The sequence below is a fragment of the Strix uralensis genome, chromosome 2, assembly GCF_047716275.1.
Source record: "Strix uralensis isolate ZFMK-TIS-50842 chromosome 2, bStrUra1, whole genome shotgun sequence".
In the NCBI taxonomy this organism is placed as follows: Eukaryota; Metazoa; Chordata; class Aves; order Strigiformes; family Strigidae; genus Strix; species Strix uralensis.
The window spans coordinates 38,174,940-38,190,138 of record NC_133973.1 but is presented as its reverse complement, the minus strand read 5'-3'; the positions used below and the strand labels follow the sequence as shown (position 1 = coordinate 38,190,138).

At 45.2% G+C, this 15,199-nt stretch overlaps 1 protein-coding gene across 1 annotated transcript in view; it reads right to left on the bottom strand.

The window, feature by feature from the left end:
* ABCG1 (ATP binding cassette subfamily G member 1) overlaps nt 1–11,624 on the bottom strand; it is a 61,440-nt gene extending 49,816 nt beyond the window's left edge. The window contains exons 1-2 of the mRNA XM_074858404.1: nt 11,505–11,624; nt 8,310–8,553 (exon numbers count right to left, since the gene is read on the bottom strand). Coding sequence (XP_074714505.1) covers nt 8,310–8,553; nt 11,505–11,546 — 286 coding nt within the window. The 5' untranslated portion in view covers nt 11,547–11,624. The remainder of the gene's footprint in view (nt 1–8,309; nt 8,554–11,504) is intronic.
* Between the last annotated feature and the right edge of the window lie 3,575 nt (nt 11,625–15,199).

The following is a 15,199-nucleotide window of genomic DNA, read 5'->3' as shown; positions in this document are numbered from 1 at the left end:
CAAGAGTGTGCAAGTCACAGAGGTTCTGGAGATAAGGCATGGCCTTTTTGGCTAATGCATTTAGGTTTTGCCTGAAGGACATTCATCCTGAGACTGAACGCCCACCCTTCAGTTTGCAGTGTGTTAAATTTACATCCAAATCAGTTCATTCCCCTGTGCTAAACTATTATGTAAATTCTGCTGGGATTCTCCTTGCATGTTATTTGGAGTAGGTCTTGAGATGTTTATTTTAATAGTAAGACCAAACACCATTTTCTAATAGAGGAGAAAAGTAACCATCAGTTTAATGGGTACAGCTGTGAACTATAATGCAGTTGAGTATTACTTGTGAGGGTCTGCCACATTTTGAGTAGTATCGTATTCCCTGAACTCTGTCTTCCCAAAGCCAGTCAGTTTACCTACAGGAAGAATGCTACAGGGAAGTGTGAAGCAATTAGTTTCTTAGAGAATACAGAGCTGAACTCTGAGATACTAAATCCTCTGGGAACAAAAGACCTGCCTTAAGCAGGTAAGTTTAGACCCCATGGGCTTCCAGAAGGCACTTTCTAAAATGGTATGTAAATACACAAGTAAAAATGGATTCCAACAGTATTTTTACTCTTGAGCTAGCTTCTATTCTTGGTTGCTTTTGTGATTTCTCTTTCCTTTCACTGAGGTTATGGAAAACCCTGATCAGCCATCTGATGGCTGAAGCCTTCAACTGCAAAATAACTCTTGCTTTATCTTCCTTCAGACTTATCTTCAGACTACGGACTGAATTCCACTTTGAAATATGAAAAAAGTACACCCATATGATGGTGCATGCTGTCTCTACCTCCTCAACACCTCGAGCAAGACATGACTGCATATGGGCAGAGGACAGCAAAGCATTTCATCAAATCCCACTCAGTGTTACAGAAAGTTGTAGTGGAGGGCTGTCAGGGCGAGTTACAGCCAGCCCCCCAGCACATGCTTACTGTGAGATGGAAACAGCAGAGACCATAGCTCAAACTCCTGACAACTCATCATCACCACTGCCATCACCATTTCCCTGGCATATAAATTTTGAAATGTTTTAATTGGTATCTCTCTAAAACTTCCTTCCTCAGCCACAAGTTTTCATAACAGCAACTAATAAAATGTATTGTATTAAAACATTAGCTAGAATGAAAATGAGTCAGGCCACTGCAATGTTTAGTTTTAATAAATAATAAGGCAAAGAGAAAGAACAACAATATGTTCTACTCACACAAAGGCTCAGTGACCAAAGCTCACCAAGTCAAACTCACACACATTTCCAAAACAAGCTTCAGGTACAAAAAAAAAAAAAACCAAACAAAAAACCTAAGACAAAACACCAAACCCACAACAATAACAATGGGTTCCGCATGGAGGAAAACAAGTAACGCTGCAGTAAGGTCTTACTCAGCTGGGAAACAGTAGAAAGATCAGACAAAGGGGCTGACCAAGACTTGTCCCCAGTAATCTCTGTTTTATACAACCCATGCAAGAAGACTCTAGAAAGAGTTATGTATCACTTAATAAAATGCTGTGAACTGTTCCAGTAGTAGTGACTACTCAGTATATGTTTTACCATCTTGAGACAGCTTAAGTGTTAAAAGAAAAACTGCCTGGATTTTATCAAGGTTGAAACATGCATTTAGAAATCCTCTGCTAAAAACCATGTTTCATTTTCATCAATTTTTCTAAAATTTTAAGTCACTGAAAAAGAATCCACAAAATATTTGCTTAAACAGCTTTTTACTAGTATTGCAGTTCATTTCAACGAGTTTAACTTATTTATTCTAACATATGGATCTTAATTTGCATACGTCCTGCTCTCCGAGATGAAAACACGCTCTCAGACAAAGCAGGCAAAAATGGACGAAAACAATACAACCCATCTGTCAGAGAAAGGCAAAAAAAACCCCAAACCAAAGCACCCAACCCACAAAACCCAAACCCTCTCTCGGAAAGAGCGCTTTGCTCTTACTGTTCAGCATCTTTTCCTCCCATCTTAGCAACAGCGCCTGGCGCAGCCAACCAGGGCCCGGGCGGCGGGGCGGGCGCAGCGCATCACCGCCGGGTTACTACCGGGCAACGCCCGCCAGTAACCCCGCCGGGCCAGGGCCAGGCCGGCCCTGCGGCACGGCTACCGCACTGCACCTGCTGGCCACCGCCACGGGCGGCCTCCGGCTCCTCCTGCCAGGGTCAGCAAATAACTCCGGGCAAATCCTCCCTTCCTCACCACCACCCCCCTCCGCTTTTTCATCTGGGGTTTCAGATACCGCCATGGGGGTGGGGGAGGTGGCGTTTTGTGTGAAATCGTTTAAATGAAGTCACAGAGAGGATGCGGTGAAAAAAGCCTAGCTAAAGAAAAAGAAACAGGTCTGTCCAAGCGCACGTACCAGAACTAATTGGTAACAGAGCACCGAAGCAAATCAGTAAAACCCAGCCTGTTTAAATCCCTGCTGACGATTTGACAGCGGGTTAAGTTTCCATCTTATGCAGAGATCAGTATTAACATAATACCCAGCCCTCCTAGCTGAAATGTAGGTAGCTGTTTCGAGGACACTCTCTCGGACTGTGACGGCCACTTTTCACGTTTCATGAATATCAAGCAACCTGCTAAACACTCCGTGTTTCCCCATCAGACACAACAGAGCCATCCAGAATAAGCAGGGTCCTTCATTCCTCTCCTTCCACTGTGCCGAATCTCAAAGCTATTAAGCAACCTTGTGAGAAAAGACAGCACCTCTCTGGCTGGTTGTTTCCACAGGGTCTGAGCCATTACAACAAACCCAAAAGAACAGAAATACCACGTTTTCTGCTGAGCAGGAATTTCTGTACTGGTACTAAACTGCTCCATAAAAATACCCAGTCACATTTTGACCGGCTGGAGCCTGTTCCCTCAGAGGTTACTAAAGACCAAATCCTACCAGAACTTACACTTGAACGCAGCACAGATGAGTCATTACGGTCCTAAAATAACAACAGAGAAATTTCCAACTAAAATGTTGCCTAATTAACCATGAATACTGACAAGTATGAGAAAAAAAAAGTAATCCCTGAGTTGTGGAGTTTTGAAAGCCAATTTATTACTACTTTTTTCCCGGATGCACTCAAGTAACATAGGAACAATATTTCCATTTCCATCCTACATGATAACAAAACCACCTAGAAACAAAAGAATAAATGTCATTTGGTGGGTGTACAGAATGTATATACCTTTTCAAAGTAAAGCTGAATGAATTTGACCAAGACAGAAGGCTCCAGAGTACTTTTCATGCCCTCTTCGTATTTGGGACTAACCATAATTTTATACCCAAATCACTCATTCTATTCAGATTACTTTATGGTGCTTTTAACAAAAATGGCAGAAACCTAAGGCACTGACTTTTCCCCAAAATCCTCTTGCAAACAGTTTTCAGGCAGTCCCAGTATTAAAACTTGTACGTCTATAATTTTTCTATAAACTGGTAAAACCAATATGTTTCTGTGGTTTGCATTTCAAACTGTGGTTTAAACTAACAGTTCAGAAGCCAAAGTAAGATCCACCATCAGATCTCTTTCTCAACCCCTAGATAAATTGTTTTGTAACAAGATAGTGAAACTTTGGCCACATTTTGTTCTGAAGCTCTGCAGATCTTGCTTTTCCACATTTAAGGAGCCCGCACTGGATCTAATGTAGGACTCTCCTCTTTCTCTTCCCCTCCAAGCCAGCTGGCTTCCTCGTCCTTAAAGAAAAGAGAAGGCATTCTCAGACTAAGCGGGCCTGTTATTTCTCTGTGTGCTGAAGTTTCCTTTTCCTGGCTTTGCCAGTTTGTCTTAATCTTACAACACAGTGTCTCTACTCCAGGAGTCCTGCAGCTTTCTTAACCAAGTCTTGAACCTGGCTGACCTGCAGGAGACCCCTTGGACATGCTTGAAGATAGACTGGATTCAAAGACTGAGACACATTTTCAGTTCTGGAAGATCCTTAACCTCACAAGATCTGGATCAAGTCACTTACCTATCCCTTTTCTTCAAAACTGAAGAAACAGTTGATTCTACCAGTTGACTAATTCCCTAAAAGCTTTATGGGGAAAAAGTCATCTGAGACCTTCTGAAACTTTTACCTCTATAACCTTTTCCAAATTCCTATACTGTTTAGGAACTCCTACTGAACGGAATGGGTTACATACAGCTGCTTTGATCAAGGACTCACCTACCAAATTCCTCCCCTGTTAATACCACTGACTTGAATTACACCATGAATGAATCAGGTCGAGAGTCATACCAGTCCTTCCTATGAGTTTGATAAAACCTCATTAAAATGAGTAGAGCAGCATTTATCATATAAATCTGAGAATGAAAATGCCCTTCGTTATTTTTAAAGAGAAAATGAGATTTAATAGATAAATTAGGCATTTTAAGGCTGAGACACGAATGAAAAATTCTAATTTGAAGCCTACTATGACTTAATTTCTTTGTTGTTGACAAGCTATGCAAATTCATGTTTCTTTGTGCTTTTAATAAAAAGCCAATGATGTTACATACCATGAGTTTCATTGTCTGAACAATAAAGCTAAGTACAGAACAAAACAGCAGCATTACTAATTATTCCTCCTTTTGTTAACTTAGAGCCTAACCTTAACATTACTTTGCAATACCATTTTTACTGAAGGGAGTACGTTTTCTTCTTGTTGCTCTTTAGTTGAATTCCTCTCCAACACGTTGGCACAAATTGTCTTTGCAAGGAAACTATACTTCTCCCTTTGTGATCCAACACTCATGAAAGGTTTTAACTAATTCATTACATTCATGGAGAATGACATAGAAATTTTTTCCAAGCTCTGTTTCAGAATTGAAACACCATTAATTTAAAAGGCACATTTTTGTAACAGCATCCCTTATCGCTTATTGCCACGACTAGCACCCAAGAACAATGTGAACTAAGAAACATCTCCCTTTTATTTTTTTCAGCTTGTGCATGCAAGTTTGCTGTTTTTAAAAATCAGTTACATTTCCTACAGTGGACTTTGTACTTTCAGGAGTGTGTTTTCTGCTACTCTTCTCATAAAAAAGTGAATTTAAACATTTAACATAAGGGCAACGAGAGATCCTCTTAGCACAGGGATCTCACAAGGAGTGCAAGATACAATAACCATCAGTGTTTGGAGGCACAATGTTGCCCTTCTGCTGAGCAGAGAGATTAAAACCCACTGCAAAGTCCCAGTTTCCCACTGGAGGAGAAACCAGTAAGAGGCATTCGGAATAGTTTTACAGGTAATGCATTCATGTACAAGCCCATTGGTTTTAAATAGAGATATCCCAAATTAGAAATCCCACAAACAAGTCTACTTGCAGAACCACTAAAACAACTCAAGGAATCCGATAGTTTGGTCCTTACCTTCATTTGAGACTATTCAGGCAATTCTATTTTCTATTCCTCTAATGGAACACCTTTTCTATTAAAACCAATATACTGGGTCAGTCCCTGGAGTAGGGAACGGGGCTGGGAGAAAAGTTTGTTTCTAGAAAGTTTCTATAATCTGACTAGCAATTCACTGAATCACAGAAGGAAGGGACCTTTGGAGATCGCCTAGTCCAGCCTTCTACTCACAGCAAGATGATCACCAACACCAGATCAGGTCAGCTGTGGTTCTGCCCAGCCAAATGTTCTACACCCCCCCCCAGAGAGAAAGCACGCTGTCTCTGGGTGACCTGTCCCAGTGCTGCACCAACTTCCTGGTGAAGGGGTATTTCCTGATGTCCACCGTAAGCCACCCAAACTGCAATATGTGGCCATTGGCTCTTGCTATATATCATCTGGCACTACTGACAGGAGTTTGTCTCCACTGTCTTTATAACTGCTCTCTAAGTGGTTGTAGGCCAGAATGAGCTGATCTCCCAGCTGCCCCTTCACTAGACCAAACAAGTTCCTCAGCCTCTCTTCATAGGTCCCCTGACCAATTTTTTAACCCTCTGACCCTTTCCAGCTTCCCAGTATCTCTGTTGATCTGGAGGGCTCAAAACTGGCTACAGTATTCCAGTTGTGCACTCACCAATGTTGAGAAGGATAACAACTTGCCTCCATCTGGCCATGTCCTCTAAAGGTAGCACATTATGTGATTTACCTTACTTGCAGTGAGAGTACACTTTGGCTCACAGTCAGCTTGGCATCGAGTGTACACCTCCCAAGTCTGTTTTAGATCTTTGGCTAGCAGAAGAGTGCCAAGACCTGCTGGCAGACAGCATGCCTCACAGCCACTCAGAGGCTGTCCTTAGTGGTCTCAGGAAAGACATATGGTGCAAGACCAGGTGAGGAGGGGGAAGAGTATGAACTGCTCACAGATAGCCAGAAAAGTTTAATCCCCTCTTTCAAATCTAAGTGTAGTGACACAGCCACAGCCATGTCCTAGAGCTAAATAACTCAACAGGTCCTTTGCAGCAGCAGGGCATTTTGCCACAGTGTGCCATTTTGTTCAAGCCAAGTCACTCAGACATGTCAGCAAATGTGGACAGAGGGTTTTGGTGTAGAACCCCTCAATTATTTCTGGCCAAAGAAAGAGATCCAGTTAGAAACTTCAAATTTTTAAATCTTACATGAGACACCTTGGCATAGTTCCATTTCTTAGAGGAAAAAAAACTTCAACCCTTGAGTTTGTTCTGATAAAAAATAATTTTGAACGTATGGAAGTTGCTGACAAACCAAGTTGTTCTCTTGTGGACAGTCTGGCTACATGCAATTTTAGTAAGTAGATAAATGAAGGCAGGTGAGCATATGTACAGTTTGGATGCTGAAAAACCCATTACAGCCTCAAGCCTGCACATCCTCCAACAAATAATTGTATGCACAGGCTGTCCACATACAGTAGCACTGCCATAGCTCCGGTGTTTTTCATACCACACATTTTTAGACTACTGAAGCCTTGATGTTGTGATAATGACACAATTTCCAGACAGCAGCAATGTACCTTGTGAAACAATTTCAAGTGGAACCTTTAAGCCAGTGGATTTATAGATTCAGAGCAAGGGCAGGTATCAAGTATGGCTCAGGTGAGCAGCGCATTGGCAGGGGCTTATCTCTTAAAAAGAACTAAAGCACACAACCATACCAATTTACGTTACTAAGAGAGAATTCCTTGAGGAAGAGCAATTACGTCACTTAGTACACAAAATTCTCCTGAAGATTTCAATATTTTCTCTTGGGCTTACTTCTTCTTGCTAGCAAGAATCTACTGCAGGACCTACTTTTCCTTTCAGAGATGACTAGTCACACACACACACACGAAACAAAAACTCTCCAGGAAACACATGGCTACACAAAGCAGATGAAGGTAGAAAAGGAGCAAATGCAAAGCAGATGAAAAAGGATAGAGCCACCTTAAACCCACCTTTCAGAACTGGAATAGACCAAAAGCATATAAAGAAGAGAGCTGAATATGCCCTCCTTACTCCCATCACTATATCAGCACCAGAATTGTCTCAGAGCCAGCTATAAGCGAAACTGCATTGTGAAAGGAAAGTGCTAACACTTCAGTTCCTTGAGATGCATAGAATATCTGTATCATTTTGGCGTGCCCTGTATCATAGGCTGTGAACTCTTTGTTGTGAATTATTAGCAAAGTGGCTAGCAAAAGAGCATCCTGGTCCTTGACTAAACCTCAGGTTTCACTGTAGCAATAGCCAGTGATTTCATCAGCTAAAAGAAATGGCAAGCTTAGGGAGACCCATCACAGAACACTGAGAGACATGGATGGACTGGCATTTCTATAACTCACAGCATTTATTTCCAAACACAGCATTTTAAGAGAATAATTTTTATCCTGGTTTCAAATGCCTCCTGAAATTCTGAGATGCTTGCTGTTCTGAAAGAGTACTGAAAAAATAACCATTTCACAAAACAGCCAATCGCAGAAGTAAAAAAAGCATTCTCTTTCCCCCCACCCCCATCTTTAAACTACTGCATGCTCTACCCACACACAACAATAAATTGTAGACATGCAAGATCACAGGACAGATATCTGGCAGCACAGCAATACTGTATTTACTTCAGATACTTTAGAATTGGGAGGCAAAAATAAGCAGTTGTATAAACTACCGCATCTACAGTTTCTCAGAGTGCAAGGGGCTGTACACCCCACTGCATCAGGCTTTGGGAAAATTCCCCAGTGCCGGCTGTGGGGCAATAGGTATATCAAGAAGTCAAGCAAAAAGCAACTGTGAAAACACACTCCCTCTACACGCTTTGCTTCTCTAGCCACAACAGACTCATTCCACCTATCACAACCACCCACATGGGCAATAATGTTTGTATGTTAGCCAAAACATTAAGTTTTCCTCACCTTTCTTTCTCCACCATGGTCCTTCTTGGATAGAGTATGACAGTTCTTTAAACTCAATATTCACAGCTGGTCTGCGGGGTAGGTAGGAGAAACGATGAGCTTCTGTCAGGGTATTGTCCACTTTTTTTAAATGTCCATTCATCAGTCGAATGTCTTGGTTATCTGTGCTGTTTGAGACCACCTCATCCACTGAAACACACACTGACTTTGGCTCAGCCATGGTATAAGCAGAATTGCTGCCGTTCTAGAGGGAAAAGTTGGAGAACAAAGTTCACAGACTTCTGTTTAGGAACACGTTTCAAAACCTTCTGCATTAGAACAATTATTATTTAAATAGCACAAGAATCCAGCACAGTAATGCACTGAAAGATGAAAGGGAAAAAAAATAAAACAATCTCCTGTTTGTTCTGCCACTGTCTTGACAGAAGAGATGAAAGAGCTCTTGCACTTGCAGCACATAAAGGGCAGTTCCTCTACCACCAGTTTCCCCTCAAAGGCTATACATACAGCACATTAGTATCTTCAGAACAGAGTAGCTCTTGCACCAGATTAATACACTTATAAGTTCAGTCCCCATTGTATTTGGCTTCTCATGCACTCAAAGAATTCGGTTCTAGTTACTCTGATTCCAGGGCTTGTATTGGGACAGAGCTGAAGGGGGAGGGAGCTGGCCCAACAGTTATGCAGACATGTCAGAAGACAGCCACTCAAAACGTCTAAGAGCTCCTATTCCTTTGGATCAGCATATACTTCTGTAAATGTGAAATTGCACAAGTTATACTTCTGCAAGTTTTAAAATGTACTATTTTGTGCCTTATTTGCTCTGCACTGATAGTTCTGGAGACCGTGCAACCTGGAACAGTACAACTTCTTTCCTAGAAGTCTGTTGTGAAAGCACAGCAGTTTCCACCCAAAATCCTTGCACACTTTACTTGCTTGACAGTGATCCCTAATGGAAATCTTATCAGCTACATAAACATATTAAACCCTGCTCCAGTACTTGTACCACTGACACTGTGAGGTCAATGCCTTATGCTTACAGCCATACCTCATACTATGCTTTGCCCATCACAGCACTCAGTGAAATTCCACTTGGCATTTTTGGACTGAATCTCTTTCCCCTCCTCTCCTGACTAGGACAATGGCCTGCCATCTGCCTTTCTCTTCTTTTTTATTATGCACACAAAATCTGAACTTTTTTCATTCCTTTTATCTGCACGGGCACCTTGCACCAATATCCACAGATGCGTATAAGGCCGGAAGTAAAACAATCATGAATTTTCTCCAGCTAAACAGAATTTTGAACAGTTGAGAAGCTGTTCATTGTCACCTGTTGTTTGGGCCCTGTCATAAGCAGGGCCCAACATCTGCACATTTGCCTATTAGAAAATTTAGTACTTTTAAAGCAGATCTATATTGGAAGAGACTTCTGTAGCTGGCTTATGTGCTAGACTTTCCATTCCCTCACATCTATGTGTCCCCAAAGATATCTCCTGGCAAGCATATGCGCTGCACTACTTTTCAAGGCATCAGTGTTGAACACCCCCAAATAGAGAGCTGTAGGTCATGCCACTGTCTTCCCCTACTTATCCTCCAGTGCAACTAAGAAGACACATTGCCTCTTTTTCACTGCGCCACGCTCATTCTCTTCCCGTTTATGTTGTAAAAGCAGTGCTGCTCAGTCAGTCACTTGTCATGAATGCTGATGAAAAACATGAAAAAACCCAGTCCTACGTAATCACTGATGTAAATATTTTAAAAAGCAGTCCTACATAACCACTATACAGCTAGTGTCTTCACATCCTTCATGCACAAGCCCCAAGTTCTGGATGTAAAATCAGCTCTGCTTACCACATTTTCTCAAGAAAGGGATTTTAATTGTGCTTTCAACCTACCCAGAGGTCAGGTATCCAGTAACACTTACTCCCAATTTCTTAAATAGTTGACTGTAATGGTATGTAATTTGAACATAACAAGAGTAATGTGAAACATCCTAAAACTGAACAATTAAAGCAGGGGAACCTCCCTCTTAACTAAAAATACGATAAGGGGAGTTAACAATATTCTTTCCTGAATGTTTTCAAGGATTACTTTGGCACTCGAGCTGTTTGGGTTCAGAGGAACCATTGAGCACGTTCGCACGTCAGAGGGAATATCCAAAAACTAACTTTCAATGAGCAGGTCACCTTGAGTATTCAGGTGATAGCCAGAGCTTCTCCAGTTTACATCAATTCAAAAAGAAAGATCCTTTGGACAAGGTCCTTGTCTCTGCGTACCTCATCACCTGCGGGTACGAAGCCGGAGACTTTTGCTCCTGGGACATTAAACAAACCCTTTCAAACACGCAGCGGGCTGAAATGCCCGTTCTCAGCCGAGGGTGATGGCGTCCTGCCAGCCCTCGGTCACACGCCTGCCTCCGCCAGGGACCACCCGCTACGGGGCAGGGGTCCCCCGAGAGCCGGGGGGCGCAAAAACGGCTCCCAGCCGCGGGGTCATCTTCGCTGCTGGAAAGGTGGGCACCTCCCGCAGTTGCAACAGCCACACGCTTACCCGAGCCCTGCGTGGCTGCTGCTCCCCAAACACACCTCAACACCCTCCTGCACCCGCCAACACCACCGCCATACCCGCGGGTGCGTGCAGCCCTGCGCTCCAAACCGGCGTCGATGTCAACCCCCCCGCGCACCAGACACCAGCAGCGTATGTTCTCAAAGCCGGCGCTCACACCTTCGTTGGGTTCCTACAGTTTTATTTATTCCTGACATAGTTTTATTTCGCCCCCACCGGGCACGGCAGCCGCAGGACGGTCCCGCCGGCTCTATTCCTCCCTCCAACCCCCGCCGTGTGCCGCTCGCCCCGGGCGTTATGCAAAGGTTACGGCCTCTCCGCAAACCCGTTTCGAGACCGCCGGGGCGCGGCGGCGCAGGGAGCATGCTCGGAGCAGCCGCTAATCCCCCCGCCTCGGTTACGGCTCAGAGGTAACCAGCGGTCAAGCCCCGCCGTGCGCCGCCGTCCTCTCACACACCCCGGCCGCCGACCGGGGCTGCCCCGCACCCGAGCGAGCGGCCCCGGTTTTCCCTCAGGGCGAGCGGGAAGGCGCCCCGCGGAGCCCTCGCTCCGTCCCCCCGCCCCGCTCCAGCCGCCCGCCCCTCACCGCGGCCCCGCGGAGGCCGGCAGGCAGGGCGGGGCGCGCCTTACCGAAGCGGTGCCCAGGGAGAAAGCCGCCATCAGACATGCCATGTGCCCCGCCGCCCGCCTGGCTGCTGGCAGCGGCTCCGGCGCCGTGCGGAGCCCTCGAGTGCCGCCTGCCCACCCAGACCGGCGGCAGGAGGCAGGGAGGGAGGGGTGGAAGGAGGGAGGGAGGGAGGAGCGGCCTCCCGCCGCGCTGGGGCCGCCTCCGCCCCGGCCCGCCCCCGCCGCCGGGCTGGGGAGAGCCCGCCGCGGCGCCCCTCCGCCGGGGGCCGGTGTGGGCAGCGCGGCCCCGCTGCGGGCAGCTGCCGGCCCGCGCGTGGCCGTGGCCGTGGCCGTGGCCGTCACGCTGCCGAAACAGGCGGCGGACGCTTCTCCAGGGGGCCGGGGGCCGCTCGCCGGGCCGTGGCTGAGGAGGGCTGCGCCCGGCGCGGCGACCCCGCCGGCTTCCTCAGGAACTCCCGGAGGGGCCCCGGGGTGGCATTCTCTGAAGAAACGGGGGGTCGAAGCAGCCTCTAATTGTGCCTTGTGCCCTCCCGCACGAGGAGGACACGACTCTTCTGGCCCCGGGACTCGCACGCCATTGATTTACAAGCTGAGCAAGTGGTTGTGGGTTCAGAAATGGAGAGAAAAGTGTCGCTGAGTTGCCCTCTGCGTTCGTTTTTAACTCAAATCAAAGACCTGCATTTCAGCGAGGCCCTGCAAAGATGGGGCCTGAACCACACGCTTACCTGTGAAGCGCAATGGGTGGTGTTCATGTGCCATTAGGGTTGTGTTGGCACTGCTGACTTGATTCTAGATCCGGGACTAGGTTTTGAGTTAGATTCATTAGCCGTGCTCCCCAGGGGCAGAAGGCTCTGCCTGGTCAGCTCACTAAGAAGCCAGATACTGGTGGACCCACAAAACATCTGAAGTGCCTCTGAAGTTACGTACCCGCTGGGCCTGTGCTTGGCGTGTGACGAGGCTCCCTCTCTATCCCTCTGGAAGCAGCAGGAAGAGGGGGTAAATTATAGCGGGGGCCTGAGAGTTGAATTCAAAGAGTCTACCAAACGTTATCTGTGCGAGTTCACAATCTGTGACAAATATTCTAAGCAGGGAGCTTGCCATAACACATGGTGTTCATGTAGCATTGTACAGACACAGAAGTAATCTTCACAAAGCCCCTAGAAGGTAGGTAAGTATTTTATCCTTGCTGAGCTGTGGAGGGGCGTTTACCGCAGGCACTGCGGGGAGGGAAATGCTGCACAGAACATCTGTGCCGGGTCAGATGGGGGGCCCGTCTCCTGCATTACCCTCCCTCCTGGCAGTGGCTTGGAGATGGATGCTCAAAGAAGAGCTTAAGCACAGGGCTGGCTCGTATTGGATGTCTCCCTGATGCTCTCCTAGCCTACAGCCATTTTTGGCTCAAGGACTTCTTGGCGTACTTGTCACTGCTGAATGTGCTACTAACCCTCAGTAGGTATCTCTTCCATGAGCGAAGACTCCCCCTTGGAAACATATGAACTTTTACCATCCACTACATCCAAGGAATAGAGTGTGGAGACTCACTGAGCTTGACCTTGGATTCAGTCTGTAGATGTTGCAGAAAATTATTTACTTTTGACTCATGTATTGAGGAAGAAATGCCTACTTGCTGTGGAATACCAGACCAAATATGGATGGGCCCATCCAGAAGTCCTCACTGAAGGCTTGAACTGTGTTTGACAAGAAATTTTAAATACAATTATCTCCTAATATTAGAAATAAATTCTGAAGCATTCTTTGAGTGAGGAAGCATGTGTCTATAGCACCTAAAATTTATTCAAGCTTGTCTATTTTTCCCTTAGAAACATTGAGTAGGCTGCATTATCTCCCCACAGGACTCAAAAAGGGCTGTGAAATACTGCTGCATATATTTAAGGCATTTAGAGGGTAAAACAAACTGCTTAAAGACATGTATTTTAACTGTGACGTGGAACAAAATACAGAGAGAGAGAGCAAGAGATACCCTGATCTCAGTGAATGTGTGATACAGACCCAGCACGATGTTACTATCCTCCATTTTAATTTCTTAAGGACTCAGGAAGAAGCAAGGAAAACAACATAAAGGCTGTAACAAAACTTAAATGTACAGTACTGAAATCTGCACAAACAAAAGTTTTAGCTCCGTCTGTAAGCGGCTTACGGTACTAAGGGCTGAACTGCGCCTTTCACGAACTGGTCCCTCGCAGGAAGGCATGCGCTGCCTGTCAGCTACAGGGCTGCCTGCGCTGCCCGCCTGGGTTTGCCCGCGTCGCCAGCTAGGTCGTGTTCCTGCCCCTCGTTCACAGGCCAGCAGCATGAAAGAAGGAGCATTGCACCAAGTTCATGCGATGTTATATGCCCCAATCAATAACGTGATGGCTTCTCTATTGATATGATGGTTGAAATAGCATGGGCTCAACGTGTTTGCCATACTGCTCTTAACCGTGCACATGAAAACTACCCTTCACTGTGTGAAGTGTCACAGAGGCACAGATGTTAGGCACAATATGAAGACAAGTGATGGCTCGACCCTGCAGCCTCAAGCACAGCTCGTGTCACCTTCTACAAGTTTTTCCTGAGTAAGAGTACATGATCAGATCCTGAGGACTTATTTTTTTCATGGTGGCCACAGTACCAGTATCTAAGAGAGCTTCTTGTAAAACACTGAGACATAAAACAGGTTTCTCAGAAACCAAGTTCTATTTGGTATCTATTTTGATACCACACAGGAAAAAAATGATTACATAAGACGAAGCATGCTAAAAATAGCAGTCTCCTGCATTCCTACATTCCCTCATTAACTCTTCCATTAACTTTACAGGTGATCCCCTGGTCCCTGCAGACAAAAAGATCAAGAACACAACTCTCTGGGAAAAAAAAAAAAAAAAAAAAAAAAAAGGAGAGAGATAAAACCGTGTTAAAAAAAATCCAGGACAAAAAAAAGGGGAAGCTACAAATGAAGGTGAGGACAAGCAGGCAGGGACAAAACTGACTCCTAAAATAGATGAGGAAATAGTAGCAGCTTCCAGGCTTTACAGCAGGGTAAGCATTACAAATAGTAGACTGGTGCAGCCCACAGGAAAGAAAAAGGACATCGCAAGCAGAAACGCACTGGGAAGGGCAAGGCAAAGTGGAAACGCACCAGCAGCAGGAGCGGGCAGATTCACAGCACAGCCACGGGAGGCATTTTAGTGCAGGACTGATAGCTCTGGTGTCTGTACAAGAACTAGTTCATGTGTAGACGTGGTATAGCCTGGGGAAATGCAGAGGCCAGCGTGGACTTAACTGCTGAGATACAACATGAAGGTAAAGTTCAACCAAGAAGTGTGAAAGAGGCAGAGGAGAAAAAGAAAGTCGTAACTGTAAAAGGCACAATATTTTAGATGGAGTTTTCATTAAAAAAATACCTCAGCTTTAACTATTTGCAACTTGCTGTTAATTTAAGCTGGTCGGGGCAGAGTTTAACGAATTGTATGGAAAAAATTTAAGGAGCTTTTGAGAAAAATGTTCTTCTTAAAAAAAATGTTTATCAAAGGAAAACATTGGGGTTTTTGTTTCAGAATTATTTTTCTAAATCTACCTAAAAAGTCAAAGGAGCTGAGAGCACAAAGAAACGTATCCTGCTGTGAAACGCTCACGCAATTGTTGACCTAAATAAAAACCCAACAACAGTTTATCCCAGACAGTCACTTTGCCATTTG